General features: G+C 40.7%; 1 protein-coding gene across 1 annotated transcript in view; it reads left to right on the forward strand.

Annotated features, from left to right (window-relative positions):
• LOC137657671 (gastrula zinc finger protein XlCGF57.1-like) overlaps positions 1-11,310 on the forward strand; it is a 29,199-nt gene extending 17,889 nt beyond the window's left edge. The window contains exon 2 of the mRNA XM_068392075.1: positions 8,749-11,310. Coding sequence (XP_068248176.1) covers positions 9,746-11,080 — 1,335 coding nt within the window. The 5' untranslated portion in view covers positions 8,749-9,745 and the 3' untranslated portion in view covers positions 11,081-11,310. The remainder of the gene's footprint in view (positions 1-8,748) is intronic.
• The last annotated feature ends 14,133 nt before the right edge of the window (positions 11,311-25,443 follow it).

Here is a 25,443-nt window from a genome sequence, read left to right on the forward strand (position 1 = left end):
GTGATTTTAGGGACTGATCATATGTATACTGTATATGTATAGAAGGCATTGTCATGTCCCTTGGCTCTACCATTCATGATCAACCTTTAAATTTCCATAAGAGTCTGATAGGCTCACTCCTGTGCAATAAATAATGCAGTAGAGCTGTCCCCCATATTCATTTGCCAGGTAAATGGTAGGACCCAAAGGTTCCCTTCATCTTCTAGTGGTGAAGAATCTTTTGAGTGTTGTGTTCCCTATCAATAGACATGTTCTCCACAAGGCTCAGCGGGAAACTACCAGTGTTCTGTTCACTATTCCCAGACCATCTACTGACACTAGAGGATGCATTCCAACATCTGTTGGACAACCTTAATACCTATGCTTCTCTGCCCTTTTACCTGATTCAAAGGTTAGTCAACTGGAGTTACCCTGGTGACAAATAAATGGCTACATGTAAAATGGTATCCAGACCTAATGATGCTCCTAATTGAGATGCTGAGAGAGCTACCCTTTTGGGCCAGATCCCAATCTTTACCAGCCACACCTGCAGAGGTACTTTTATTCGGTGACATCTGTCACTTCATGGGCGGACACTATTCAGCATCTCCTAAGAAATTAGGTATTTTGCAAGGCACTCCAAGGGAGAAGTCAGGATATCTCCAGAAATCCTCAACAGCATTATACCAGACAAAGTGGGTACTTCTCCAGTCGGGGCTGCTATTCAACTATTTACTGTAGAAGGGGTACTTCTCCAGTCGGAGCCTCTATTCAACTAATTGCCGAATCTCTCATCTACGTTTGCTATGGATGATCCTAGGTTTAAGATCTCCATCTCTTCCTTTAGAGATGTGACTGATAAACAGGAGGATTTCCTTCTGTACCCTGTGAGGGCCCTAAGACCCAACGTGCTTCAAGAAACAATAGAGAGAGCATATCCATTGTCATCGGAGTGCCTCGAGGAGCCTACACAGGCACACATTCACGAAATCAGGAGGTTGTTGTGACATCAGCCTTTTGCAAGAACCTGCCAGTGGCATAAGTGTTGAAGGGGAGGTTAACTGGAAATACCAGAGAACTTTCACAGCCCACTACCTGAGGGAATATACCGACAAGTTCTTTGACACGTTCTCCCTAGGAGCCTTAGTGGTGTAGTGTACCTACTCCCTCACAGGACAAAAAACATCTCATCTTAAGATAGCTGTTGTAACAGCTTTTGGTGAGAGCAAAAATTCTGGCCCTTTTCATCTTTCCTTATCCCTCCCATAGGGGTACCTCAGTTGTGCTATTTTTCACTGGAACAGACTGATGCAGGTAAGCTACCATACCAAGTTATTATTCTATTCTGTAGATAGATGTGTGCCCCCATTCTCCCTAGAATGGGGAGGATAGATAGAAATTAAACTACTTTTAATGTCTATACATTTCAAACAGTATGTCCTATAAGTATAAGTTCATCCATGACACTGTGTAAAACAGAAACCTAGCCTATCACCTGAGAATATTTTCTCAGGTTGGTATGAAGAGGACTGGAATCAACACTTGCACCTCTTCAGGTCTGAGTGTTCAACATTGTGGAATTTTAAACCAGCCAGTTGGTTATAGAATCTTCCTTCCCAAGGATAAGTCTCCTTAAAGGACGAGGATTTGTATCCGTATAGGAATGAATCACAAATTTTACAAGTAATTTGTATTTTTTTCTACGCGAATGTAAACCTTCATTATTTAATAGGGGTACCTGTATGTTTTCAGTGCAGCTGGAATTCAGCTGTTAGGATTTAAACAATGTGTCAGTAGTTATTGGCTAGTGACGTGGAAAACAACACAAAGAGTAGTCAGTTTGTATTCAGCCACTGGGGAGTACTGGCTGTTGTAATCTTTTGTTTTTAAATATTTAACTTAGCCGGTGAATATATAATAGCTGCAACACTGCGGCTCGACAGAAAACACACTCAAAAAACTCGCGAGCGATCGCTATGAAGATTGCGGGTGTGCCCACCAGCGCCAACTGTCGGCCAGATACCACTCTTGTATGTAAACAAAACCTTCAATTCTTCTCTGTCGACGTTGACGACAAGACGTATTCATACTCGCTGTAGAACCTGGAGTTTTCTCATCATATTTGGTGAAGTACTTTATTTTGGTTTGAGCTTTCGCAGTGCAGGTGTTTTTCCTCAACATAAACTCTTGAACTCTTTATTGAATCGGATTATTTGTTGATGACTTGGATTGTTTTTGGAATTTTCTTTGACTAATTCCAAATGGCTGACCCTTCTCAAGTACCTAGATTTCGAAAGTGTAATGCTAGGGACTGTAATAGGCGTCTTCCAAAGGCTTCTCTCGACCCACATACTGTTTGTTCCAATTGTCGGGGTAAAACCTGTCAATTGGGAGATCGGTGTGAGGAATGCGTGGGCCTTTCGGAATTCGATTGGCTCGAATACGATAAATATGCACGTAGACTAGAGAGAGATAGGGTAAGGAGAAGTTCATCTAGGTCCGTAGATTTTTCCTCTCCACATGCCCCTGAACCTAATCCTTCCCCTGTAGTGGTTGTTCCTAACCCCCCTTCTAGCACTCAGGAACCGTCTATGCAAGACATGTTACGTGCTATTCATGCCTTGGGGGAGAGAGTTGAAGCGTTAGCAAGTGACCGTAATCAACTCATGGCTGACGTGAAGGAACTTAAGTGCCATAGTGCTACGGCGGAAAGTGGGAAAGTGATTAGTGCGCAAAGTGTTGTGAACAGTGTTGCGACCGAGGGTTCGTCTGTTCGTGCCTGTCGTTCACCTAGTCCGGGACCTCTTGCAAGCTCCCAAGCCCAGGGGAGAAGCAATGTCGTACGACTTATGGGTTCGAGAGGCCTTGATCAGCGAACAGACGTTCCCTCTATGGTATCAGGCGTATCTCATCAAGATCGCTCCTACCATAAGACGAGAGAGCCCATTTTTACCTCGTCTTCCGAAGGCTTTTCACGCAAGAAACCGTGGAGCAAGGTTTCTAGACCTCTTAAACGGAAGTCGGTCCCTTCAGGACAGGTCCAACGTCCTGGATGTAGTCATTGGGACAGTTCGGACCCGTTGCTGTCATCGGATGACTGCTCGCCGCCTAAGCAAGGCAAAGTTGTGCCGTCTCAGGCGCTAACCCCGTCTGTTACCGCACCCGTTACCGTAGACCCTAAATGGGTTATACTGCAGGACATGCAGTCTAAGCTTGCGTCCCTTATGGAAGACTACAACGCAGAGAAGGTTTCCGTTGAACCTAGCCGTTTATCTCATGGAGATCCTGGCCTTCAGCCACCCAAGCGTTCTGTTGTGCGTCCTGTTGACGTTGATGTAGCCATCTCACGTCAACCAGTTGGGGTTGTACCACACCCGATGCGGTCTCGTGTGGATTTTCAGCCGCATGTGGACGTTAGGCAACTCGCTGATGCGCCTGGTGACGTTCAGGACGTTCGCCAACCATCAGAGTTGACTTGTTTTGACGCGGTGCGTCAACCTCCGCAACCTAGAGTTGTTTTGACTGCACAACCCAGGCGGTCTAAGCAGTCTCGGGTGGACGCTGTGCGTCCTCACGCACCTGTTGTTGTTGACAGTTCCCAGACTGTTCAGCAGTTTCAGGTCGCTGCGTCCTGCTCCGCCACTTATGCACCAGTGCGGGCGGACGCTGCGTGTCAAGCATTGCCAACCCCTTTGCTTGTTTCTCATCAGTTATCAGATGAGGAACTTTCGGATGAGGACGTTGCTGACCCTCAGCCTGAGGATCATCCTTCAGATATTGATGAGCCTAGAGCAGTTCCGCCATCTATGGACTTTAAAAAAGTCATGCTCATTTTTAAAGAGTTGTTCCCTGAACACTTTGTCTCTGTGGCTCCTCGTTCGCCGCCGTCTGAGTTTGTTTTAGGCGTACCTGCTGCCATGCCAGCCTTTACAAAACTCGTTCTCTCTCGCTCATCCAAGAGAGCTTTACGGCTGTTAGGCGATTGGTTGGAAACCAAGAGGAGTTTAGGGAAGACGGCCTTTGCCTTCCCCCCATCTAAACTCTCGTCTAGATCGAGCGTCTGGTATGCCACGGGAGAAGTTCTCGGCTTGGGAGTTCCTGCCTCTGCCCAGGGCGACTTCTCAAGTCTTGTAGACTCTCCCCGCCGCCTAGCCATGAGACGCTCGAAGATTAGTTGGTCATCCTCAGACCTGGACCATCTACTTAAAGGCATCTTTAGGGCTTTTGAAGTTTTCAACTTCCTTGACTGGTGTTTGGGGGCCTTGAGTAGGAAAATCTCATCAGCCGATAGAGATGTCTCCTTGCTCATTATGTCCTGCATGGATAAGGCCATCCGCGATGGATCCAATGAGCTCTCCGCCTCGTTTACGTCAGGAGTCCTAAAGAAACGAGAGTCTCTGTGCTCTTTTCTGTCAGCAGGAGTGACGCCCTGTCATCGATCTGAGCTACTCTTTGCCCCTTTGTCTAAGTTCTTGTTTCCTGAACTTTTAGTTAAGGAAATAGCGTTGTCTCTAGTGCAGAAGGACACCCATGACTTGGTTGCGTCCTCGGCTCGCAAAGGGACCCCTTCGTCTGCCTTGTCTGCTAGACCTAGGATAGACACTCCAGCGTCCAGGTTTATTCCGCCCTTTCGTGGCAGAGCCCCCAGCAGGGGAAGTACTCGTGCCGAAGGGAAGAGAGGAAAGAGGAAAGGAGCCAAGTCCTCGCGGGGCAGAGTCTGACTGCCCGCAGCTTCAGACAGCAGTAGGTGCCAGACTCAAGAACTTCTGGCAAGCCTGGGAGAAGAGAGGCGCAGATCAACAGTCTGTGAGGTTGCTCAGAGAGGGGTACAAAATCCCATTTGTACGCAAACCTCCTCTAGCGACGTCCCCCATCGATCTCTCTCCCAGGTACCGAGAGGAAGTAAAGAGACAAGCCCTAAAACTAGAAGTGTCTCTTTTGCTAGAGAAGGGAGCGGTGGTCAAAGTCTCGGACCTTCAATCACCGGGGTTTTACAACCGTCTCTTCCTAGTACCGAAGAAGACAGGAGGTTGGAGACCGGTGCTAGACGTCAGTGCTCTGAATGTCTTTGTCACAAAGACAAAGTTCACCATGGAAACCACGAAGTCAGTCTTAGCAGCGGTCAGAAAGGGAGACTGGATGGTCTCTCTCGACCTAAGAGACGCTTACTTCCACATCCCCATTCACTCAGATTCCCAACCTTTTCTGAGATTTGTGTTCGACAATGTGGTGTACCAGTTTCGGGCCCTGTGCTTTGGCCTAAGTCCTGCTCCTCTCGTGTTTACGAGGCTTATGAGGAATGTGGCAAAATTCCTCCATTTATCGGGTATCCGAGCTTCCCTTTATTTGGACGACTGGCTTCTCAGAGCCTCGTCCAGTCATCGCTGTCTGAAGGATCTCAATTGGACTTTAGATCTGACCAAGGAATTGGGACTTCTGGTCAACTTGGAAAAGTCCCAGCTGATCCTATCCCAAACTATTCTGTATTTAGGGATGGAGATTCGCAGTCCAGTTTTTCGGGCTTTTCCGTCGGCCCCCAGAATAGATCAAGCCCTGCTCGTAATCCAAAGGATGTTGAAGAGAGAACGTTGCTCAGTCAGGAATTGGATGAGTCTAGTAGGAACTCTATCATCCCTGGAGCAGTTTGTCTCGCTAGGAAGGCTACACCTCCGACCTCTACAATTCCATCTAGCTTTTCACTGGAAAAAGGACAAGACGCTAGAGGCGGTCTCGATCCCGATTTCCGAAAGAGTTAAGACTTGCCTGAATTGGTGGAAAGACAATATCAGTCTACGAGAGGGACTTCCCCTAGCAGTTCAGAAACCAAACCACGTTCTCTTCTCAGACGCATCGGATTTGGGTTGGGGTGCGACACTGGACGGTCGGGAATGCTCAGGTCTGTGGACCTCAAGTCAGAGGAGCATGCATATCAACGGCAAGGAGCTTTTGGCAGTTCACCTGGCCTTGATAAGCTTCGAGAGTCTCCTTCGAGACAAAGTGGTGGAGGTCAACTCGGACAACACCACAGCCTTGGCGTACATTTCCAAACAAGGAGGTACCCACTCCCTGACACTGTACGAGATCGCAAGGGACCTGCTCATCTGGTCAAGAGATCGAGGCATCTCCCTGGTAACGAGGTTTATCCAGGGCGACTTGAACATTCTAGCAGATTGTCTCAGTCGGAAAGGTCAGGTAATTCCAACCGAATGGACCCTCCACAAGGATGTGTGCAAGAGGCTTTGGGCAACTTGGGGTCAACCCACCATAGACCTCTTTGCAACCTCAATGACCAAGAGGCTTCCAATCTATTGCTCTCCAGTCCCAGACCCAGCAGCAATACATATAGATGCCTTTCTCCTAGATTGGTCTCACCTAGACCTATACGCATTCCCACCATTCAAGATTGTCAACAAGGTACTGCAGAAATTCGCCTCTCACGAAGGGACAAGGTTGACGTTAGTTGCTCCCCTCTGACCCGCGAGAGAATGGTTCACCGAGGTACTTCGATGGCTGGTAGACTTTCCAAGAAGTCTTCCTCTAAGAGTAGACCTATTACGTCAGCCACACGTAAAGAAGGTACACCAAAGCCTCCACGCTCTTCGTCTGACTGCCTTCAGACTATCGAAAGACTCTCAAGAGCTAGAGGCTTTTCGAAGGAGGCAGCCAGTGCGATTGCAAGAGCGAGGAGAGCTTCTACCATTAGAGTTTACCAATCGAAATGGGAAATCTTCCGAGACTGGTGCAAGTCAGTATCTGTATCCTCGTCCAGTACCTCTGTAGCCCAAATCGCTGATTTTCTCTTATACCTGAGAAGAGTTCGCTCCCTTTCAGCTCCCACGATCAAGGGCTACAGGAGCATGTTGGCTTCGGTCTTCCGGCATAGAGGCTTAGATCTTTCCAACAATAAAGATCTACAAGATCTCCTTAAGTCTTTTGAGACCTCTAAGGAACGTCGTTTGGCTACACCTGGATGGAATTTAGACGTGGTCCTAAGATTCCTCATGTCAGACAGGTTTGAGCCTTTACATTCAGCCTCCCTGAAGGATCTCACTCTTAAGACTCTTTTCCTGGTGTGCTTGGCCTCAGCTAAAAGAGTCAGTGAGCTTCATGCCTTCAGCAAGAACATCGGTTTTTCGACAGAAAAAGCCACTTGTTCTCTTCAACTTGGTTTCCTAGCCAAGAATGAACTGCCTTCTCGTCCTTGGCCTAAATCTTTTGATATTCCTAGCTTATCAGAGATCGTAGGCAACGAATTAGAGAGAGTATTATGCCCCGTTAGAGCTCTTAAGTTCTATTTAGCTCGTACTAAGCCTTTACGAGGTAAATCTGAAGCGTTATGGTGTTCGGTTAAGAAACCATCCTTACCTATGTCAAAGAATGCTTTGTCATATTTTATCAGATTGTTAATACGAGAAGCTCATTCACACTTGAGTGAGGAAGACCGATCTTTGCTTAAGGTTAAGACGCACGAGATTAGAGCTATAGCAACTTCCGTGGCCTTCAAGCAAAATAGATCTCTGCAAAGTATCATGGACGCGACCTTTTGGAGAAGCAAGTCAGTGTTCGCGTCATTTTACTTGAAAGATGTCCAGACTCTTTACGAGGACTGCTAAACACTGGGTCCATTCGTAGCAGCGAGTGCAGTAGTGGGTGAGGGCTCAACCACTACACTTCCCTAATTCCATATCCTTTTAATCTGTCTCTTGAAATGTTTTTAATATTGTTTTTATGGGTTGTTCGGAAGGCTAAGAGGCCTTTCGCATCCTGGTTGATTTGGCGGGTGGTCAAAGTCATTTCTTGAGAGCGCCCAGATTAGGGGTTTGATGAGGTCCTGTTGTATGGGTTGCAGCCCTTGATACTTCAGCTCCTGGGAGTCTGTCAGCATCCTAAGAGGATCAGTGGGCTCTGTGAGGAAGACAGACTTACAAGGCAGAGTAATCGTCTAAGTCAACTTCCTTACCAGGTACTTATTTATTTTGATTTTGTTATATTGATAACTGTCAAAATGAAAAAACTCTTAGCTTATACGCTGTAAACATAATTAACTCTGGTCTCTACCCACCTCCTTGGGTGTGAATCAGCTGTTATATATTCACCGGCTAAGTTAAATATTTAAAAATGATATTTTAATTATAAAATAAATTTTTGAATATACTTACCCGGTGAACATATAAATTAAATGACCCTCCCTTCCTCCCCAATAGAGACGCAGCGGGACGAGATGAATTGAAGGTTTTGTTTACATACAAGAGTGGTATCTGGCCGACAGTTGGCGCTGGTGGGCACACCCGCAACCTGCATAGCGATCGCTCGCGAGTTTTTTGAGTATGTTGTCTGTCGAGCCGCAGAGTTGCAGCTATTATATATTCACCGGGTAAGTATATTCAAAAATTTATTTTATAATTAAAATATCATATTTCAATAGTCCTCACCTGAAATTCATGTAAGTGCCCACCTGCCTCCCCACTCAAAAGAATGAGAAATCAAGATAGTGGTGCCTGAGGGCAGGTGTTGTTTACTCAAGTGCTTTAGACCCTGATATGTCTTTCTGATAGAAACAAACAAAAGCTTTTTCTTCTATCTTTGTAGAATTTTTCAATTTTATTTTGCTTGTATTTTGTCTGAGCTCTCCATTTGGAGAATAAGTAGCGTAGGAATTTCAGGTAAGTATTGAAATAATTAATTTCTTTTTTCATTGAATATATTGTCAGTTTCCTGATTTGTAATTATTAAGAATATAAATTTAATATCTCTTATTTTTCCCAACAGAGACTAGTGAAAGGAAAAGTTCAAGGACTAAAGATGGATTCAGATCACTACCCTTCAGTGAATAGTTGATAGATTAGCCCTTGTATTGCTAAACTTGCAGTTGGTACCTTCTTTGAGACATCTTTATTTTATATGTTTACTTTATCCAAAGGTAATGTCGGTAGTTAATTAAATGGTAATTTTCATTGTACACTTGAATTTCTATACTTTGGCTACAGCCAAAGTTCTGCTACAAGTTCATGTCAGTTGTTTGCAATGCATGTTTTCAATGCAAATATTGAACCTGAACAATCTTATTTTATTAATTCATTAACAGTTACAGTATATAAATTTGCTTGGTAGCAAAGAAATAAGATTTTAAGCAATAAATCTCATTATCTAAATATATGAAGAATTTTGTAGATGAATGTGTACTGTGCTCCGTTTATTTGTATACAGTACATTTTTTCTTTTCTACAAACAACCTTTTACTTTTGATAAGTAGTATAAGTATAACATAGAAAATTGAATATATCAATGGTATTTTTACTTGCTAATGTATGATTGAGTGAAGAAGTTTTTCACTAATTCATAAAGTAGACACCATACAGTACATTGTTATGCAGTAGTAAAATGTGTTTTGAATGTTCAGTCTTGTAATTTAGAATCATTAATATTATATACCCAGAATTATTGAAATTCATGTAAAAGTACAATACAGCATTCATTTGTCCATCATTGTGTATTCATAATGATATACAGGAGGATTATTTCTGTTAAAGATGATTACTAATTTTCAATTTTTAAATGGATATACAGCAGTAATCAATACAGGAGAGACATTATTTAATTGCCGGACTTTCCAAACTATTTTGAAATACCGTAACAGTCTTTGCTAGTACAGGAGTATGCTACTGTAGGTAATAATTCTGTCAGCATTCTTGTGTATATCTAGAGCACTTTCAAAACAGTATCAAATACTGTAATCACAATAGCTGTTTAACTATAGTCTGTAAGCATGTTGGCATTACATCAAGTGAAAGAGACCACTAAAATACTGGGAGTACATCCAGTAGAAGATACTACAAAGATGCTGGCATTACATCCAATAGAGGAATTTGTGTGCACTGAATGTGGAAAGATATATACAAAAAAAGGTAATTTTAATAGACATATGGCAACCCACGTTGGAGTGGAAGTGTTTCGTTGTACAGAATGTAAGAAGGTATTTACAGAGAGTGAAGAACTTGATTTGCATATTAGAACTCACGCTGGAGAAAAACCATTCATTTGTACTGATTGTGGCATTGGGTTTAATCAGCAGCAGCATCTCATTAGGCATAGGCGAATTCATACTGGAGACAAACCATTTGCTTGTGACATTTGCGAGAAAAGATTTACTCGAAAAGTGCATCTTATAGCACATTTCAGAACTCATACTGGTGAAAAACCTTTCACATGTACAGAATGTCATAAAAACTTTGTTCGAAAAGAGAATTTGAAGTTGCATATGAAAATACATACAGGGGATAATTTGCTTCATTGCATAGAATGTAATAAAGGCTTTAACCAAAAAATTCATCTTATGGAACATATGAGGGTTCATTCAAAAGAAAAACCATTTATATGTCAGGAGTGTGGAAAAGGATTTCGATGGAAAGGAAATCTTGAGGTGCATTTGAAAGGCCACACAGGTGAAAAGCCCTTCTCTTGTACAGAGTGTGGGAAGGTTTTTTGCCAAAAATGTGATCTTAAAGTGCACATGAGGACTCATACTGGAGACAAGCCATATGCGTGCATTGAATGTGGAAAATTCTTTAGTCGAAAAGGAAATCTTAATGTGCACAAGAGAATTCATGCCGGTGTGAAACCCTACTCTTGTAAAGAATGTGGAAGAAAATTTACTCAAAAGGGTGATGTGAAAGTGCATATGAGAAAGCACACAGGCGAAAAACCGTTTATGTGCGAGTTGTGTGGGAAATCTTATAGTAAGAGAAATATTCTTCGGATGCATATGAAAAAGCACAAAGGGCAGGAAATGTGTTTCGTTAAAGACTCCATTGTAACTGAAGGGCCTGAGAACAATTTTGAAATGATTTTTAAAGAGGAAGACGAGCCATTTCTTCCTAAAACAAGTGAAGACGAGTCTTTTGAGAATGACCCTTTAAGTCAAGAGATGGGAGCCATTCCTAAACAGAAGACTGAATCTCAGAGTGACAGTGAAGTTACTTTATCTGAAAATGGTTCTGTTTATGTTAAATGTGAAGATGTGACATCATTTACATACGAAAGAGACATAAAGCCAAAAGTTCCAGAGTTATTGGAGGGAAATTGTTCAGATTCAATAATTTGAGCTCAGCTTTTTGAAAGGAGTACAAACCTTAATACTTTACATGTGCTTTTATCTGCCAGAAATGAAGATACTGTATCACATTATTAAGAAATTAACACAAGAACTATCTTCTTGGTCTTTGCATTTATATGGGATGGAATAAGTTTACCCTAGAAATCAACTGCCTTACTCACTCCACTGCATCATTAATTTTTTAATCTCTGTGAGGGAAATTTTGTTCAGGCACTCAAGTGTTTGTTTTTTTAAACCTTTTTCCTTTCAAAGTCAGTGTATCATACAAGTGGTCATGGGCATTTGCCCTAATTTTAGTCTGTTGACCTTTTTCTTATTTTGTTGCCAGAAATTTTGCTTAAACAATAATATAATCTTTAATTATTTCAGCCTTCCTTTATACAAAGAATATGCACTCTTTTGTGTATGGTTCAGGGATCTTCTTTTGACTTTGTAAAATATGGAAAAGAGTATGCTGTGAAGGTAAGACATACAATGTCTCATCAACCCACAATGCAGTTTGTGTAGGTTACTGGTACTGTGTAGAATCCAGACTAGTCCTCCAATGGTTTAATGTATGCTTCATATCTGATGATATTCTTAGAGGAAAAACTACAAATGAGGCATTCACAATACTAGGGGTCTCCATAGCTCAAAGTGCTATTTTTTTATTGCTTCAATGTCTTCTAAAAACATTTTTCTTTTCACACTAAAAGTGGTACTAGGATATACATAGACTCCAAAAATTTTAAAAATTTGTTTATCTTTAGAGTACATGTAATTATAAGGCCAATACTTATGAGTTGATGGGTGATCAGCCTACTCAAATCGTCACTTTGTTTTTCTATTTTTTTCCAAAGGCTTTGGAACAAAATAAATCTTAACACTTTAAAGCTACATTATGTGCTGGAGATAATTACAATGACAACAATAATGATTGAATCTAGTTGCTTGTAAAGTGTAAATGCGCTTATCACAATCCATTAAACGTAAGCCACTTTTTTTCTATCTTGGTTAATTTCATGGCTATACAAAGAGGTTGACCCTGTTCAGTTGTTACATATAGGCTTGGTAAGTCTGCTCAGGAGTTTGCTTAATCTTTCTACTAGAAAGCTGATGAGAGGTTTTGCACATAACATTGTGTTTATTGATACTTCTGGCCACAGTGCCATAGCTATGGACATTTTTGTTGATTAGTTTGATTTATATCCAAGAATCTTACCTTTGAATATAAAATTATATCAGCTGCAAGTGCCAACTTGACAACCTCTGAATAAAAGGGAAAAAATTCTTCCACTCCCCTTCCTTCCCCTCTCTCTAAGGGATTGCTACACTGCCACCTACCTGCCTTGTACCAAGATGGCAATGGCAATAAGAGACTGCCATGAAAACAAGTTTCAACACTATTCAGATTTGTGATCATGTACACCTCGACATTCTGTCATGAATTTAATGCCTTTTTTGTGTGTGCATATGTGTGTGTATCGTATCATCATTTTATGGCCTTTTTACTTTACTCAGATCCAGGTATGTCTACTGTTGGTCATTTACCAAAATACCATCTTTGAATAAAACAAAATAATGGATCTGTTGAGTGCTACTGTTTATTGTGTGTAACGTGAATGCTATTCTTGAGATTAAGCTAATTAAAGGCAGATAGTTTATTTTCTCTGCAGGTATGCTATAAGAAAGTAAATGCTATGTTGCATAGGTGAATAAGATTGAGAACTCCAGTGGGATTGGCTTGCTTGTTAATTACTTTTGTGGTAACATTTTCAATTATTTCTATGAACCTCCCCTGATATTCATATTGCTTCTCCTCCAGAAGCTCGGTTTTATTGAAACATCCGTAAATTTTTTTAATTTTCCGATTTTCTTTCGCTACAGTAAATATATGCCCTTAACAAAGGAATGAAGCCTTTTAACAGCAATTGGTAAGAAGCCCATGACTACCGTGATGGTTATTCTTTATCTCTTCACACACTTTCCAGGTTGTTTACCTATTGCACTCGAATATATTCGCCTGGTTTTGCCAGCAATTATAGCCGGGAATGTGCACGGGAATCATTTTTTAGGAGATCATGATCCACGTTCCCTTTGTGTATCATGTCGGAGGTAATACTGTATCTTTACTGTACTGTAATTTAAATAGTTGATGTAAAGAGTGAGTTTCACTCCAGGTACCACTCATTGAAAAGTGTTTTATTTGTTGCCAATCAAGTTAACAGTTCTAAGGGAAAAAGGTAAATTGCTGTTATTTCAGGGAAGAAACCGAGAAAGACTAGGCTTGTTGATTATAGCGGGTTCGATGATGATAATGACTTGTTCACCTTTGGACAACACACCATTTTAGCCGTCTTTTGATAGTGGTGAGCTTCACAAGCCCTTAATATTACTTAGTTGGGATCTGACTGATGCATAAGATAAGAGATGAAAGAAAATATAGTTCCTTAAATGGGAGGTGTTTCTTTGTGACGGACTATGAAATACAGTTATGATTAGAAATTTACATTTTACTAGGGGATGAACCACAGCCTCGAGCTATATCTGTATAGAGATTATAAGTTACCCGTTATGTGTGACATCCAATCATGTAACCCCAGCAGTCTGTCATTTGGGAGCTATAAGGAGAAGATTGGTCTACCTGCGTAGAAGCTTACCAAGAGATAATGACAACTTGTCACATGGGTAACATCTAAATATAGTTCCGTAAACCTCCCATAAGTAAAATTCACATATGTTTAGCACCTCCAGGATTTTGTGGACTGTATCTAAATTCAATTTGAAAATTTAGCTCATACTATTAGAATTTTAAACTCTTGGAATATTGAACTTCAGCCATTACAAAGTCAGGATTTTGATAACTGGTATCCTCATCAATCTTTCACATGAAAAAAAAAGTCAAGTTTTACCCTTTATGAAGTGTAATTCTTTGAAAGTAAAATTACAGTATTAGGTTTTTGAAAGTTTAAGATAGACATGGTAGTTATGTTCCAAATCTTAAAATGTAAAATAAGACCCATGTATATTTTTAGATTTTAACTACATATATTTGTTTAAACTTATTACATGGTATCAAAAAGCTATTTATTGATATACTCCATTATTTTATAGAAACTGTTGCCTTCCTCCACAAAAAAAAATCCTTTTACTGTATGTTGTTGCTGTATGGAAGAGAACTTTTTCATTGTTTTGGGTATGTCCAGTCAAGTAATGAAATGGCAGATGATGATGTAGAGAAATCTCTAATTTTCAGTTTGGTTTTCTCAGTGAAGTCAGAAAAAAAAAACAGACCCACAGACACTCAACCAATGGTAGTGACTAGATAAGCCATGTAGCATATTAACTTACCAAGCAGATAGAAATGGTTGGAAGACAGCTGCCAGCGTGAGGTGAAGTAAAGAAGTATGTTTTTTCTGTTCATAAGGGGTCTTAGACAAATTTAAAGACCAGGGAGAGATCCATGGCTTAAATATCTGGAATAGAGCAGAGGCCTATAATCTTTTATTGCTGACACTGCAAATCCTTTTTCCAATGAAGAAATATAAGTAGATGTGCAATGCTACGTGAGGAACAAGGGCTTTGACTTGACTGATAGCTCTTCCATAGCATCATGTACAGAAAGCTATCTACTTTCTTTTGGTTAACCTGTATTAGCAAATCTTTATACAGTATGTCGTAGAGGTGCACTGGTTTTGTTTTCTGGAAACCTTTTCTATCTACAAGTTTATGTAGCTTTTTTTTCATTCTGCCAATCAGATAGAGATACTTGTTGCCTGAGACTTGATAAGTTGGTTTTGAGATCTTGTGCTTTGGTATCATGAAAGAGAACTGAGGTGGGATCTATTCAATTCCCTTCAGTTGTTTGTATTTTGCCACCAAAGTAGGTCTGATTGTTTTACATCTTGAATAGGAACTGATGACTGTGTGGCTGAAATGGAGCTGCTTAAGTCTTGTTTAACTGTAAATGGTGATATGGATTTGTCAACAGACTTCAAGGGACTATCCTCACTAAATATATTATTGCTGCCCATCCCCATCATGGCTTTCTACATGCTCCTTAGTGAGACATGAACCTCTTGATTCTTCCCTCTTTAGAGTAGCTTGGGTCTTTTGAAGTAGTGTAGCTTTGGTTCTTTAATGAAGAGTCTCAGGTTATTTGAAGGAAACCAGATTGGTTATTCTGAAGTAGAGTAGCTCATAGTTTTAGAAGGAGAATAACTCTTCTTTGAAAATTAGCTATTGGAGTCCTTTGAAGCATTTGGAGTTTTTGGAAGAGGAGCACCTCGTGGTCATTTAAAGAAGAGTGGGTTAAGTTCTTTGAAGTTGAATGGATTGCTGTATTCGTAGAAGGTCAATTTGAATGACTTTAGAGGTACTGGTGAATACAAAGTCTAGGTAATAAGGGAATTCTCAAAGAATACCACGGAGTGACTCTGAATGTGCTTGTATCAGGGCACTGTCTGCAGTTGTGCTTGAAGTGTCATCTACGTACATATATGAAGAATACAGTATAGTTTTCTCCACAGCTATGGTAAGGAACATTTCAGTTAGGCAGTAAAGAAAGGGAGATTTCTTAGTCAAAATTTGCTGCATTTTCTGTGAGTTTTAAGGAAAACTAAAGGAGTGAATGTGTAATTTGGATTGGCAATGACATAGTAATATCACTAAAGCCTAATTGGGAGAAAGGTCTGGCTCTTAAAGGCACTTCTTTTGAAGTGAATAGCTGCTTTATCATTAGCAACTGAATATTTGAGTGATTTAAAGAATGAAAGCAGTTAAATTTTTCATTTAAAATCAAGTCAGAAAATAAATATCAGCTTCAAATATTTTCCTCCTGTATTGCATTCTCCTATCATACAGAGTCAACTTCTTATGGGACCAGTCCATTCTTTAGAGGCAGTCAAGGTCAGAAAACATACCTTGAGACAAGCTAAGCACAATTATTGCAGGTATATTGTAACACAGTACAGTACTTTACTGGCTATGCAAGCATTTCATAGCTTAAATGATAGGCGAAGACACTTCCATTAACACAGTCTTCATTCTCAAATTTAATTCTCCCCTGCAGAGGGGCAAAGTCGTAAGTGCACCTCATGCGGTGAACTTTAGGCCTTTTTAAAGTCTTTTCAGTGTCCCTTCAATCTTCTAACTGCACCCACATTTAGTCATCTCTTTACCTTTGTTCCTGCTTTCTTTCTTCCTTATTGTCCAACTGCTCTTACCTTTAACTTCATAGTACAACATGGGATTTTCTCCCAATTGGCCTTCAGCTCTGGATGGCCTTCCTCTCCCCAGTAAATCTCTCAATAGGAAATTTATTACTAACCACAAAATAGGTAAATAATCAAATGCCACCACTAGTAGGTTAAATAAGGATTGTAGTATCACTCATTACTAATCCCTATGAAATTTGATGAACTAAAATGAAAGTCTTAGAATGATAGATTTAATCAAGATGAAAAAGAAATGGCTTGATTTATGTAAACATAGGAGTAATTTGCTTGATGACTAATGAAATGTGCAATTTCTGTAATGAAAGCACATGGGTGTATGCAAAGGATAGTGTGTGTTCCTGCATAGGAAAGGAAACCTTGGTTCATGTGGTGGTACTATACGATGCTCCAATTATGTATGCAAGAAAAGGATTTTCCCCATAGTTGAGGTTTGTATTCTGATGATGAAATTGATCTAATTTTATTTACTTGTAACAAAGCCAAAAAAGTGTATACCAGGAGATTATTCTCTCTACAGCACACAACTGATTGGTATACTGTAATTTCTGTTCGTGCAGATGTTTTGAAGGTCTGATTTCTACCAAGATTAAAATAAAGACATCCATCTGCATTGTGGAGGTAGATAAAAGAGATTTCAATATGAAAAATGAAAATGGTGTCAGGTCTGTTGAAGTTGTCTCAACTGCTATTGCCATGAATTTGTTTTTTCGTTTGATAACTGATGGATGTTACTTAGGTTAATTTTCTTCTTTATTCTAAAACATGTCTAATCGTGACTCCTTTTTTATTAAACTGTGTTGTTTTCTTCCTTCACTAGAGAAGTTTCCCCAGTGTTTGTAACCCATTAAGATATCATGTCTTTTTCTTCTGGCAATAAAAGCACATGCAAAATATTAGTTTTCATTGGTAACATTAGAATTGTTGTTATGGTTGTAAATTATACATAGATTACATTTGTTTACCATCCCAAGAACTATAAAAACTTGGTATCCGAGGATTCTCTTCATGTTTGTGAAAGTTTTAATACCCGTTGATTATTATCATACCTATTTGCACTACAGTAATATATAGTATGGTCTTTATTAAAAGGAATTTAGAACATTAATAAAGACCATACTGTCATTATCATCATCTCCTCTCATGCCTATTGATGCAAAGGTCCTCCACGATGATGAAAGTTTGGTCTTTATCAGAACATTAATAAAAACCATACTGTCATCATCGTGGAGGCCCTTTGCGGCAATAGGCGTAGGAAGAGATGATCATGATTACAGTATGGTCTTTATTAATGTTCTAAATTCCTTTTAGAATTATCTTGTTATGTTATGTATTGTTTATTTTTATCACTGGAAATATAGTTTTATTTATATTTTTGAAAAGTAATACATTTTATTTGTATATTCTAGATTTAATACCTGGGTAGTAATTTTGAGGCATTTATCAATGATTTCTTATGGAATTATAAGACAGCAAGTCATACATGTACGTATCATACTTTTCAATGTTCAAACAGGAACAGACGGCATAAAGAGTTGTCAAAATTTACATCCAGTATTTTTCATTTTGTCCCTAAACTTCCAGAAGTCATACTTTTTTTTATGAGCATTTAGTGTGATGAGATAATTTCAATTTTTCAGAAATTTATGCCTTTGTAGATTTTTATATAAAAGTCTTACAAATATGATTTACATATGGGGTCAGCTTTAACTCCAGTTCACAGTTTTATCTGTTTTAATATACTGTGTATTATTATGGTAGAAATGGCAGACCTGGTATGTACTGTAATGGTAGGTATATTTCATGCGGTGATGATAAATTCTGCTTATACCGTATTATCATTTGGGACAATCTCGTCTGTTAACTTTTTGGAATTAATGTGTTTGAGGTATTTCAGTTTGTGAAATAGTACCCCTAAGATTCCAAGCGTCTTGTTGTGGGTTAGTGGTTACATAGAGCAACTAGAGTACTAAGACTGATCCTTCACAACTCAGATCTACAGTACACTATAGTATGTTATTCTAAACGGAATTAGTTAGAGTTCTTGAGCAATTTTTGTTTCAGATGCTACCCAGATTTGGCGTTTTATTCATTCGTTTTGTGTCCATGTGAAGGTTCTGATTATTTGAAGAATATGAAGAAAGTGAAGGTTAAGAGAATGTTTTCTTACCCAGAAAGTTGTAATAGCTTACATGGTCTATTGTAAAATTATTTTTCTCATGGCCTATCCAGTCTCAATAGACTGACAGCCCATTAGGCAATAGGATTTGTTTATACTTACAGAGAAGTTCACCTTTCTCAAAATACATCTTCATGGTATGCACAGGAAATATCTGAATGAATTTTAATAGCCTATAGACGTAAGGGTTGTGGTAGCCTATTGGAAACATCTCTTGACTTACAATCTGAGAGTCGGTAGTTCAAGTCCCACTTAAGCCTGATAGTTTCTAGGAGTATCTACAACCTCACCATTCTTGTGAGCTAAGAATGGAAGATTTGGGAAAGCTTATATGTTGACCAACTGAGTCATCCTCAGCCATTGCCTATCTTTCCCTGGTCATACTCTGGGTATGGAGTGGGATTGGGCCCTGAACATTTGTACATACAGCTCATTCATCTCTTGAATTGGAAAATGAATCGGGCCCACCAATTTACATCCATAATAACTTTACTGTACTTGGTAAAATAGAGTATTTCAATATTCTTCTATAACATTACAAGTTCCTGGCAAAAGCCATGTAACTGTTTGTAATACTGTACATTTGTCTGTATACAATGAACCAAATTTGAATTATATAACTTTTTTTTTCAAAGTACAATAATTTCAATAGACATTGCAATTACTTTATTAGGCAACTTTAGTGTATGCCACACACAGTCTCAATCAAACTGCTAAACTGCAGTCAGATTTTTTTGTAGGCTTACTAGAAGATCGACTAATCCAAAGTACCCATTATTTGTTAAACACAGACACCACCACCTATTTTTTTTCTAATGTTCAGAGTAATGTACAGTACTTTGTCATCACTTTACCTCTTCTTGTGTTCTATCCATGTGGCAAAATTACTTGAAGGGCATGTTTTGGATGACTTATATTCTAGTGGTCGTTATCCAAAAATAATATCATAAAAGGTTATATGAAATTATCAGACCCTCCAATATAATATGAATAAGACAGACTGGGAAACACATTGTATCAGACCATTTTCACCATATATTCTTAAGAGTTCTTAATGAAAATGGTTCCCCAAAATTTCTCTCCATAACAGTAAAAATAAGTTTCATAGTGGTAAGTATACGAACTGGTTTATTATAATCATGGCCATCCATCAACTTACATGTAAAAGTGTTAAAAGGTGGTATAATAATCTCTCAAACCTATCAAAGGTGAAAGAATAACAACATTTCATAACTAATTATTAAAAATACTGTATTCAGAAATTAAAAATAATTTCATGACAACTTCAAATTATTTTCATTAGTCAATTTGATTTTTTTCTTGCAAAATCATCACACATATATGCCCATATATGTTGTCTTTGAATTTCTTCCTGAAAATGGTCAGTAATGTCATTGCAGCTCAAGCAGTACAATGTAGAAATTGGTTAAAGATCTTTGCAATGTCCTTTCTGCTTCTAGTTGCACTCTTCCTGTCTCTTTTCTTTTATTTTACTGTCCAACCTCTTAGCATTTACTTTATACTGCAATTATGGAATTTTCTCCCAGTTGCAGTAACATATTAGAAATGTCTCTACTGGCGATCTGCTGGATGGGCTTTGAGGCCCGCTCAATAGTTTCTTGTAGTGTCTGAAGTCATCGTCCTTGTGAGCCAGGGATGGGACTTAAGTTATGAGGGAAACCATTGCCCGGCCCTCTCTGGTCCTAGCTTGACGGGGAGGGACCTTGTGCACTGATCATATGTATATACAATATGGTCAGTCTCTTAGCCATTGTCTTGCTAGGCCATTGTCACTTTTCCTTGCCTCTTCCAATCATGAGCAACCTTTTAACGTTTAGAAATTGGCACTGTATGGCCTTTCTATTCTCGATGACAGTCCTTAGGGCCAAAAATTCATAAAACCAGTCCAGGTTTTCAATGTACTATATAAGATACCGATAGAAGAGTAGACGCAATACTCTGGCACATGTGCCATCTAGAGCTTCAGATATAGTACTCAGCAGGGATCTGCCTCATGTTTCATGCATTTGGGTGTAGTTGTGAGGGCATAACAGGGTTGGGATGTTTTGTATAAAAAAGAAAGTTTTTAAATATTTAACTTAGCCGGTGAATACAGTATATAATAGCTGCAACTCTGCGGCTCGACAGAAAACACACTCAAAAAAACTCGCGAGCGATCGCTATGAAGGTTGCGGGTGTGCCCACCAGCGCCAACTGTCGGCCAGATACCACTCTTATATGTAAACAAAACCTTCAATTCTTCTCTGTCGACGTTGACGACAAGACGTATCAATACTCGCTGTAGAACCTGGAGTTTTCTCAACATATTTGGTGAAGTACTTCATTTTGGTTTGAGCTTTCGCAGTGCAGGTGTTTTATCTTCATCTTAAATCTTGAACTCGTTTTTGGATAGATTTAATTTTTGATGACAAAGAGAGTATGGACTTTCTTTGACTTTTAAATGGCCGACCCTTCCCTTAGACGGAAGTGTGTTTAGGCTTTTAGCAATTATCTTATCACGTTATAAATTAATTATAGATTTTCCTCTATATATTTTATATCTCAACCGCCTTTATTAGGCCTCTTCGATTAGCTTTCCATTTATAATAAACATCAAAATAAATTTTAATGATTTGTTTATATGCGACCTTTCCTGAGAGTAGGCGGTCCTAACTTGGAAACCGAAGTTAAACAACGTTGAGCCCTTTCAATCGTAAATAGCTTTTAAAGAGCTAATGATTTAAAACTTATTAAATGAATATTTTTTAATAGATATTTTATGAAAGATTTTCTTTGAATAGTCTTCGTACTTTTTCAAAGATGAACTAACGTTTAGTTTATTTATGCTTCGCAGTTTGCGCTCTATCGTTACGATAGAGAGAGAGAGTATCACGGTTTCACTTTGCAGAAAGAGTAAATCGATTCTGACGTTTTGTTCATTCTTCTTTCAAAGCTTAAATGTTTTAAATTCTATTTTAAAGGAACTTTTTAATTGAAAAACCTTTCAGTTTTTTCCTTTGGTCAAATAACCTGTTTTTTTGACGAAACGTAAGTGGGCTCTTCTCTTAGGTGCGAAATCAAGAGAGAGAGAGAGAGAGAGATACAGACGGAGGGAGAGAGAGGAGAGAAAACGTTCCGATCTTTATCTCGTCCCAAGCGGGTAACGTTGTTCTCGAGTTACTCTCATCCCTAGTCTCTGTACGGGGAGAAAGGATAAAACGTTTTTAGTTTTTTATTCTCGTCCCAAGGCAATGTACGGTGAGAGATTGAAAACGTAGTTTTGAATGAACTAGTGTTTAGTCTCTTCCCCAGCCACTGAATTTTTTATCTTAAAATATGTTTACTGTTTTTTGCTGGTATTAATGTGCTTGCATTATACGACTGATTTCGCAATTACAACCTTTTGATGAGGGTAGAATTGCGTGCTTCAGGTAGAAATCAGTTTTATTCATACCTAATGTGAATTGTTAGAAAATTCGATTTCAGTGAAATAAGTGCAAAACAGAAAATCGTAGTGATAAAGTGATATTGCGCAAAGTGTTATCAGTGTTGCGACCGAGGGTTCGTCTGTTCGTGCCTGTCGTTCGCCTAGTCCGGGACCTCTTGCAAGCTCCCAAGCCCAGGGGAGAAGTAATGTCGTACGACTTATGGGTTCGAGAGGCCTTGATCAGCGAACAGACGTTCCCTCTATGGTATCGGGTGTATCTTACCAAGATCACCCCTACCATAAGGCGAGAGAGACGATTTTCTCCTCGTCATCCGAAGGCTTTTCGCATAAGAAACCGTGGACAAGGTTTCGAGGCCCTTTAAGCGAAAGTCAGTCCTTTCAGGACAGGTCCAGCGTCCTGGTTTTAACCATTAGGACAGCTCTGACCCTATGCAGTCATCGGAAGACTGCTCGCCGCCTAACAAAAGCGTAACACAGACTCCGAGAGTCTTTTTGTAGGCAAGGTTTTGCGGTCACAGACGTTACCCTCGTCTCTTACCGCAACCATTCCCGTTGATCCTAAATGGGTTGTACGGCAAGACATGCAGAATAAGCTTGCCTCCCTTATGGAAGACTATTCTGCCGATAAGTCCGTTGAGCCTAGCCGTTAATCTCATCGAGATCCTGGCTTTCAGCCACCCTAACGTTCCTTTGTGCGTCCTGTTGACGTTGGCGTAGCTAAGTCACGTCAGTCAGGTTGTTTAGAACCACACTCGATGCGGTCTCATGTGGATTTTCAGCCACATTTGGACGTTAGGCCACTTGCTGATGCTCCTGTTGACGTTCAGGACGTTCGCTAACAATCGGAGTTGACTTGTTTTGACGCTGAGCGTCAACCTCCGCATTCTAGAATTGTTTTGACTGCTCAGTCTAGGCGGTCAAAGCAGTCTCGAGTGGACGCTGTGCGTCCTCACGCACCTGTGGTTGTTGACAGTTCACAGACCGTCAAGCAGTTACATGACGTTGCGTCCTGGTCTCTCGCACCTGTTGTTGTTGACAGTTCACAGACTGTCAAGCAGTTACATGACGTTGCGTCCTGGTCCGCTACTAATGCACCAGTGCGTGTGGACTCTGCTTGTAAAGCATTGCCACCACGGTAGGTCTCTCCCTTGCTTGAGACTCTGCTATTATCGGACAAGGTTCCTTCAGATGAGGAAGTTGCTGTTCCCCCTCCTACTGATATTCCCTTGAGGACTCTGTCAGACGGAGAGGAGCCTAAAGCTGCTTAGCCCTCTATGGACTTTAAATAAATCATGCTGATTTTTAAGGATCTTTGTCCGGATCTTTTTGTAACTGCTGCTCCTCGTTCGCCTAAACGTCAGAGCTTACACTAGGCCTAGCTACTTCAAAGCCGTTGTTTTATAAGCTAGTGCTCTCTCGCTCTTCTAAGAGAGCTTTACGTTTGCTAGGCGACTGGTTTATCACCAGGAGGAGTTTGGGGGAGACAGCCTTTGCTTTCCCTTCTTTTAAACTGGCTTATAGAGCGAGAGTCTGATATGACACGAGAGAAGTTCTCGGGTTGGGAGTTCCTGCCTCTGCCCAGATAGACTTCTCAAACCTCATAGACTCTCCCTGGCGCCTGGCCATGAGACGCTCTAAGATTTTACAGGTCAACTTCACAGCTGTTTTCGAGCCTTTGAAGTTTTGCTGTACAATTATGTCATGCATAATCAAGGCTTTCAGGGATGGCTCCAATGATCTGACAGCCACCTTCTCTGCAGGAACAAGTCCCTCAGGGATGGCTCCATGATTTGGCAGCCATGTTCACTGCAGGAGTACGTAAGAGGCAAGTGTGCTCAATGTGTTCATTGTCAAGACAAACTTCACGATGAAGTCTACCAGGCTGTCTTGACAGCATTTATGGAAGGCGACTGGATGGTCTCTCTCGACCTTCAGGAGGCATACTTCCACATTCCTATACACCCGGATTCCCAACCGTTTCTGAGGTTTGTTTACAGGAATGTGGGGTACCAGTTTCGAGCCCTGTGCTTTGGCCTCAGTCCTGCGCCTCTCGTGTTTACGAGGCTCATGAGGAATGTGGCAAAATCCCTCCATCTATCGGGGATCCGAGCCTCCCTATACTTGGACGACTGGCTTCTCAGAGCATCGTCCAACCTTCGCTGTCTGCAGGATCTACATTGGACGTTGAGTCTGGCCAGGGAGTTGGGACTTGTGGTCAACCTAGAAGTCCCAACTGATCCCATCCCAGATTATTCTATATTTAGGGATGGAGATTCGCAGTCAAGCCCTGCTCGAAGTCCAACTAATGCTGAAAAGAAAACGTTTATTCAGTCAGGAGTTGGAACAGTCTCGTAGGGACTCTCTCATCCCTGGAGCAGTTTGTCTCACTAGGGAGACTACCCCTTCTGCCTCTCCGGTTCCATCTAGCCTCTCACTGGAACTAGGACAAGACATTAGAGACGGTATCATTCCCAGTCTCCGAACCAATAAAGGCATGCCTGAAATGGTGGGACAGCAATATCAGTCTGAGAGAGGGACTATCCCTAGCAGTCAAGAACCCAAACCACGTGTTGTCCTCAGACGCGTCGGGTTTGGGTTGGGGTGCGACCCTGGACGGTCGGGAATGCTCGGGTCTGTGGACCTCAAGTCAGAAGAGCATGCACATCAACGGCAAGGAGCTATTAGCAGTCCACTTGGCCTTGATGATATTAGAAAGCGTCTTCGAAACTAAGTGGTAGAGGTCAACTCAGACAACACCACAACTTTGGCGTACATCTCCAAGCAAGGAGGCACACACTCCTTCACGCTGCTCGAGATCGCAAGGGACCTTCTCTTATGGTCAAGAATTCGAGGCATCTCCCTGTTGACGAGATTCATCCAGGGGGACTTGAACGTCTTGGCAGACTGTCTCAGTCGGAGGGGTCAGGTGATACCCACGGAATGGACCCTCCACAAGGACGTGGGCAAGAGTCTTTGGGCTACTTGGGGTCAACCCACCATAGACCTCTTTGCCTCCTCGTTGACCAAAAGGTTACCAATCTTTTGCTCTCCAGTCCTAGATACAGAAGCAATCTACATAGACGCGTTTCTACTGGATTGATCTTTTATGGACTTATATGCATTCCCACCATTCAAGATAGTCAACAAGGTACTGCAGAAGTTCGCCTCTCACGGAAGGACAAGGTTGACGTTGGTTGCTACCCTCTGGCCCGCGAGAGAGTGGTTCACCGAGGTACTTCAATGGCTGGTAGACTTTCCAAGAAGTCTTCCTCTAAGGGTAGATCTGTTACGTCAGCCCCACGTAAAGAATGTCCATCAAAGCCTCCCTGCTCTTCGTCTGACTTCCTTCAGACTATCGAAAGACTCTCAAGAGCTAGAGGCTTTTCGAAGGAGGCAGTCAGTGCGATTGCAAGAGCTAGGAGAGCTTCTACCATTAGAGTATACCAGTCGAAGTGGGAAGTCTTTCGAGACTGGTGCAAGTCAGCATCTGTGTCCTCGTCCAGTACCTCTG

Source organism: Palaemon carinicauda, chromosome 1 (assembly GCF_036898095.1).
Source record: "Palaemon carinicauda isolate YSFRI2023 chromosome 1, ASM3689809v2, whole genome shotgun sequence".
Lineage (NCBI taxonomy): Eukaryota > Metazoa > Arthropoda > Malacostraca > Decapoda > Palaemonidae > Palaemon > Palaemon carinicauda.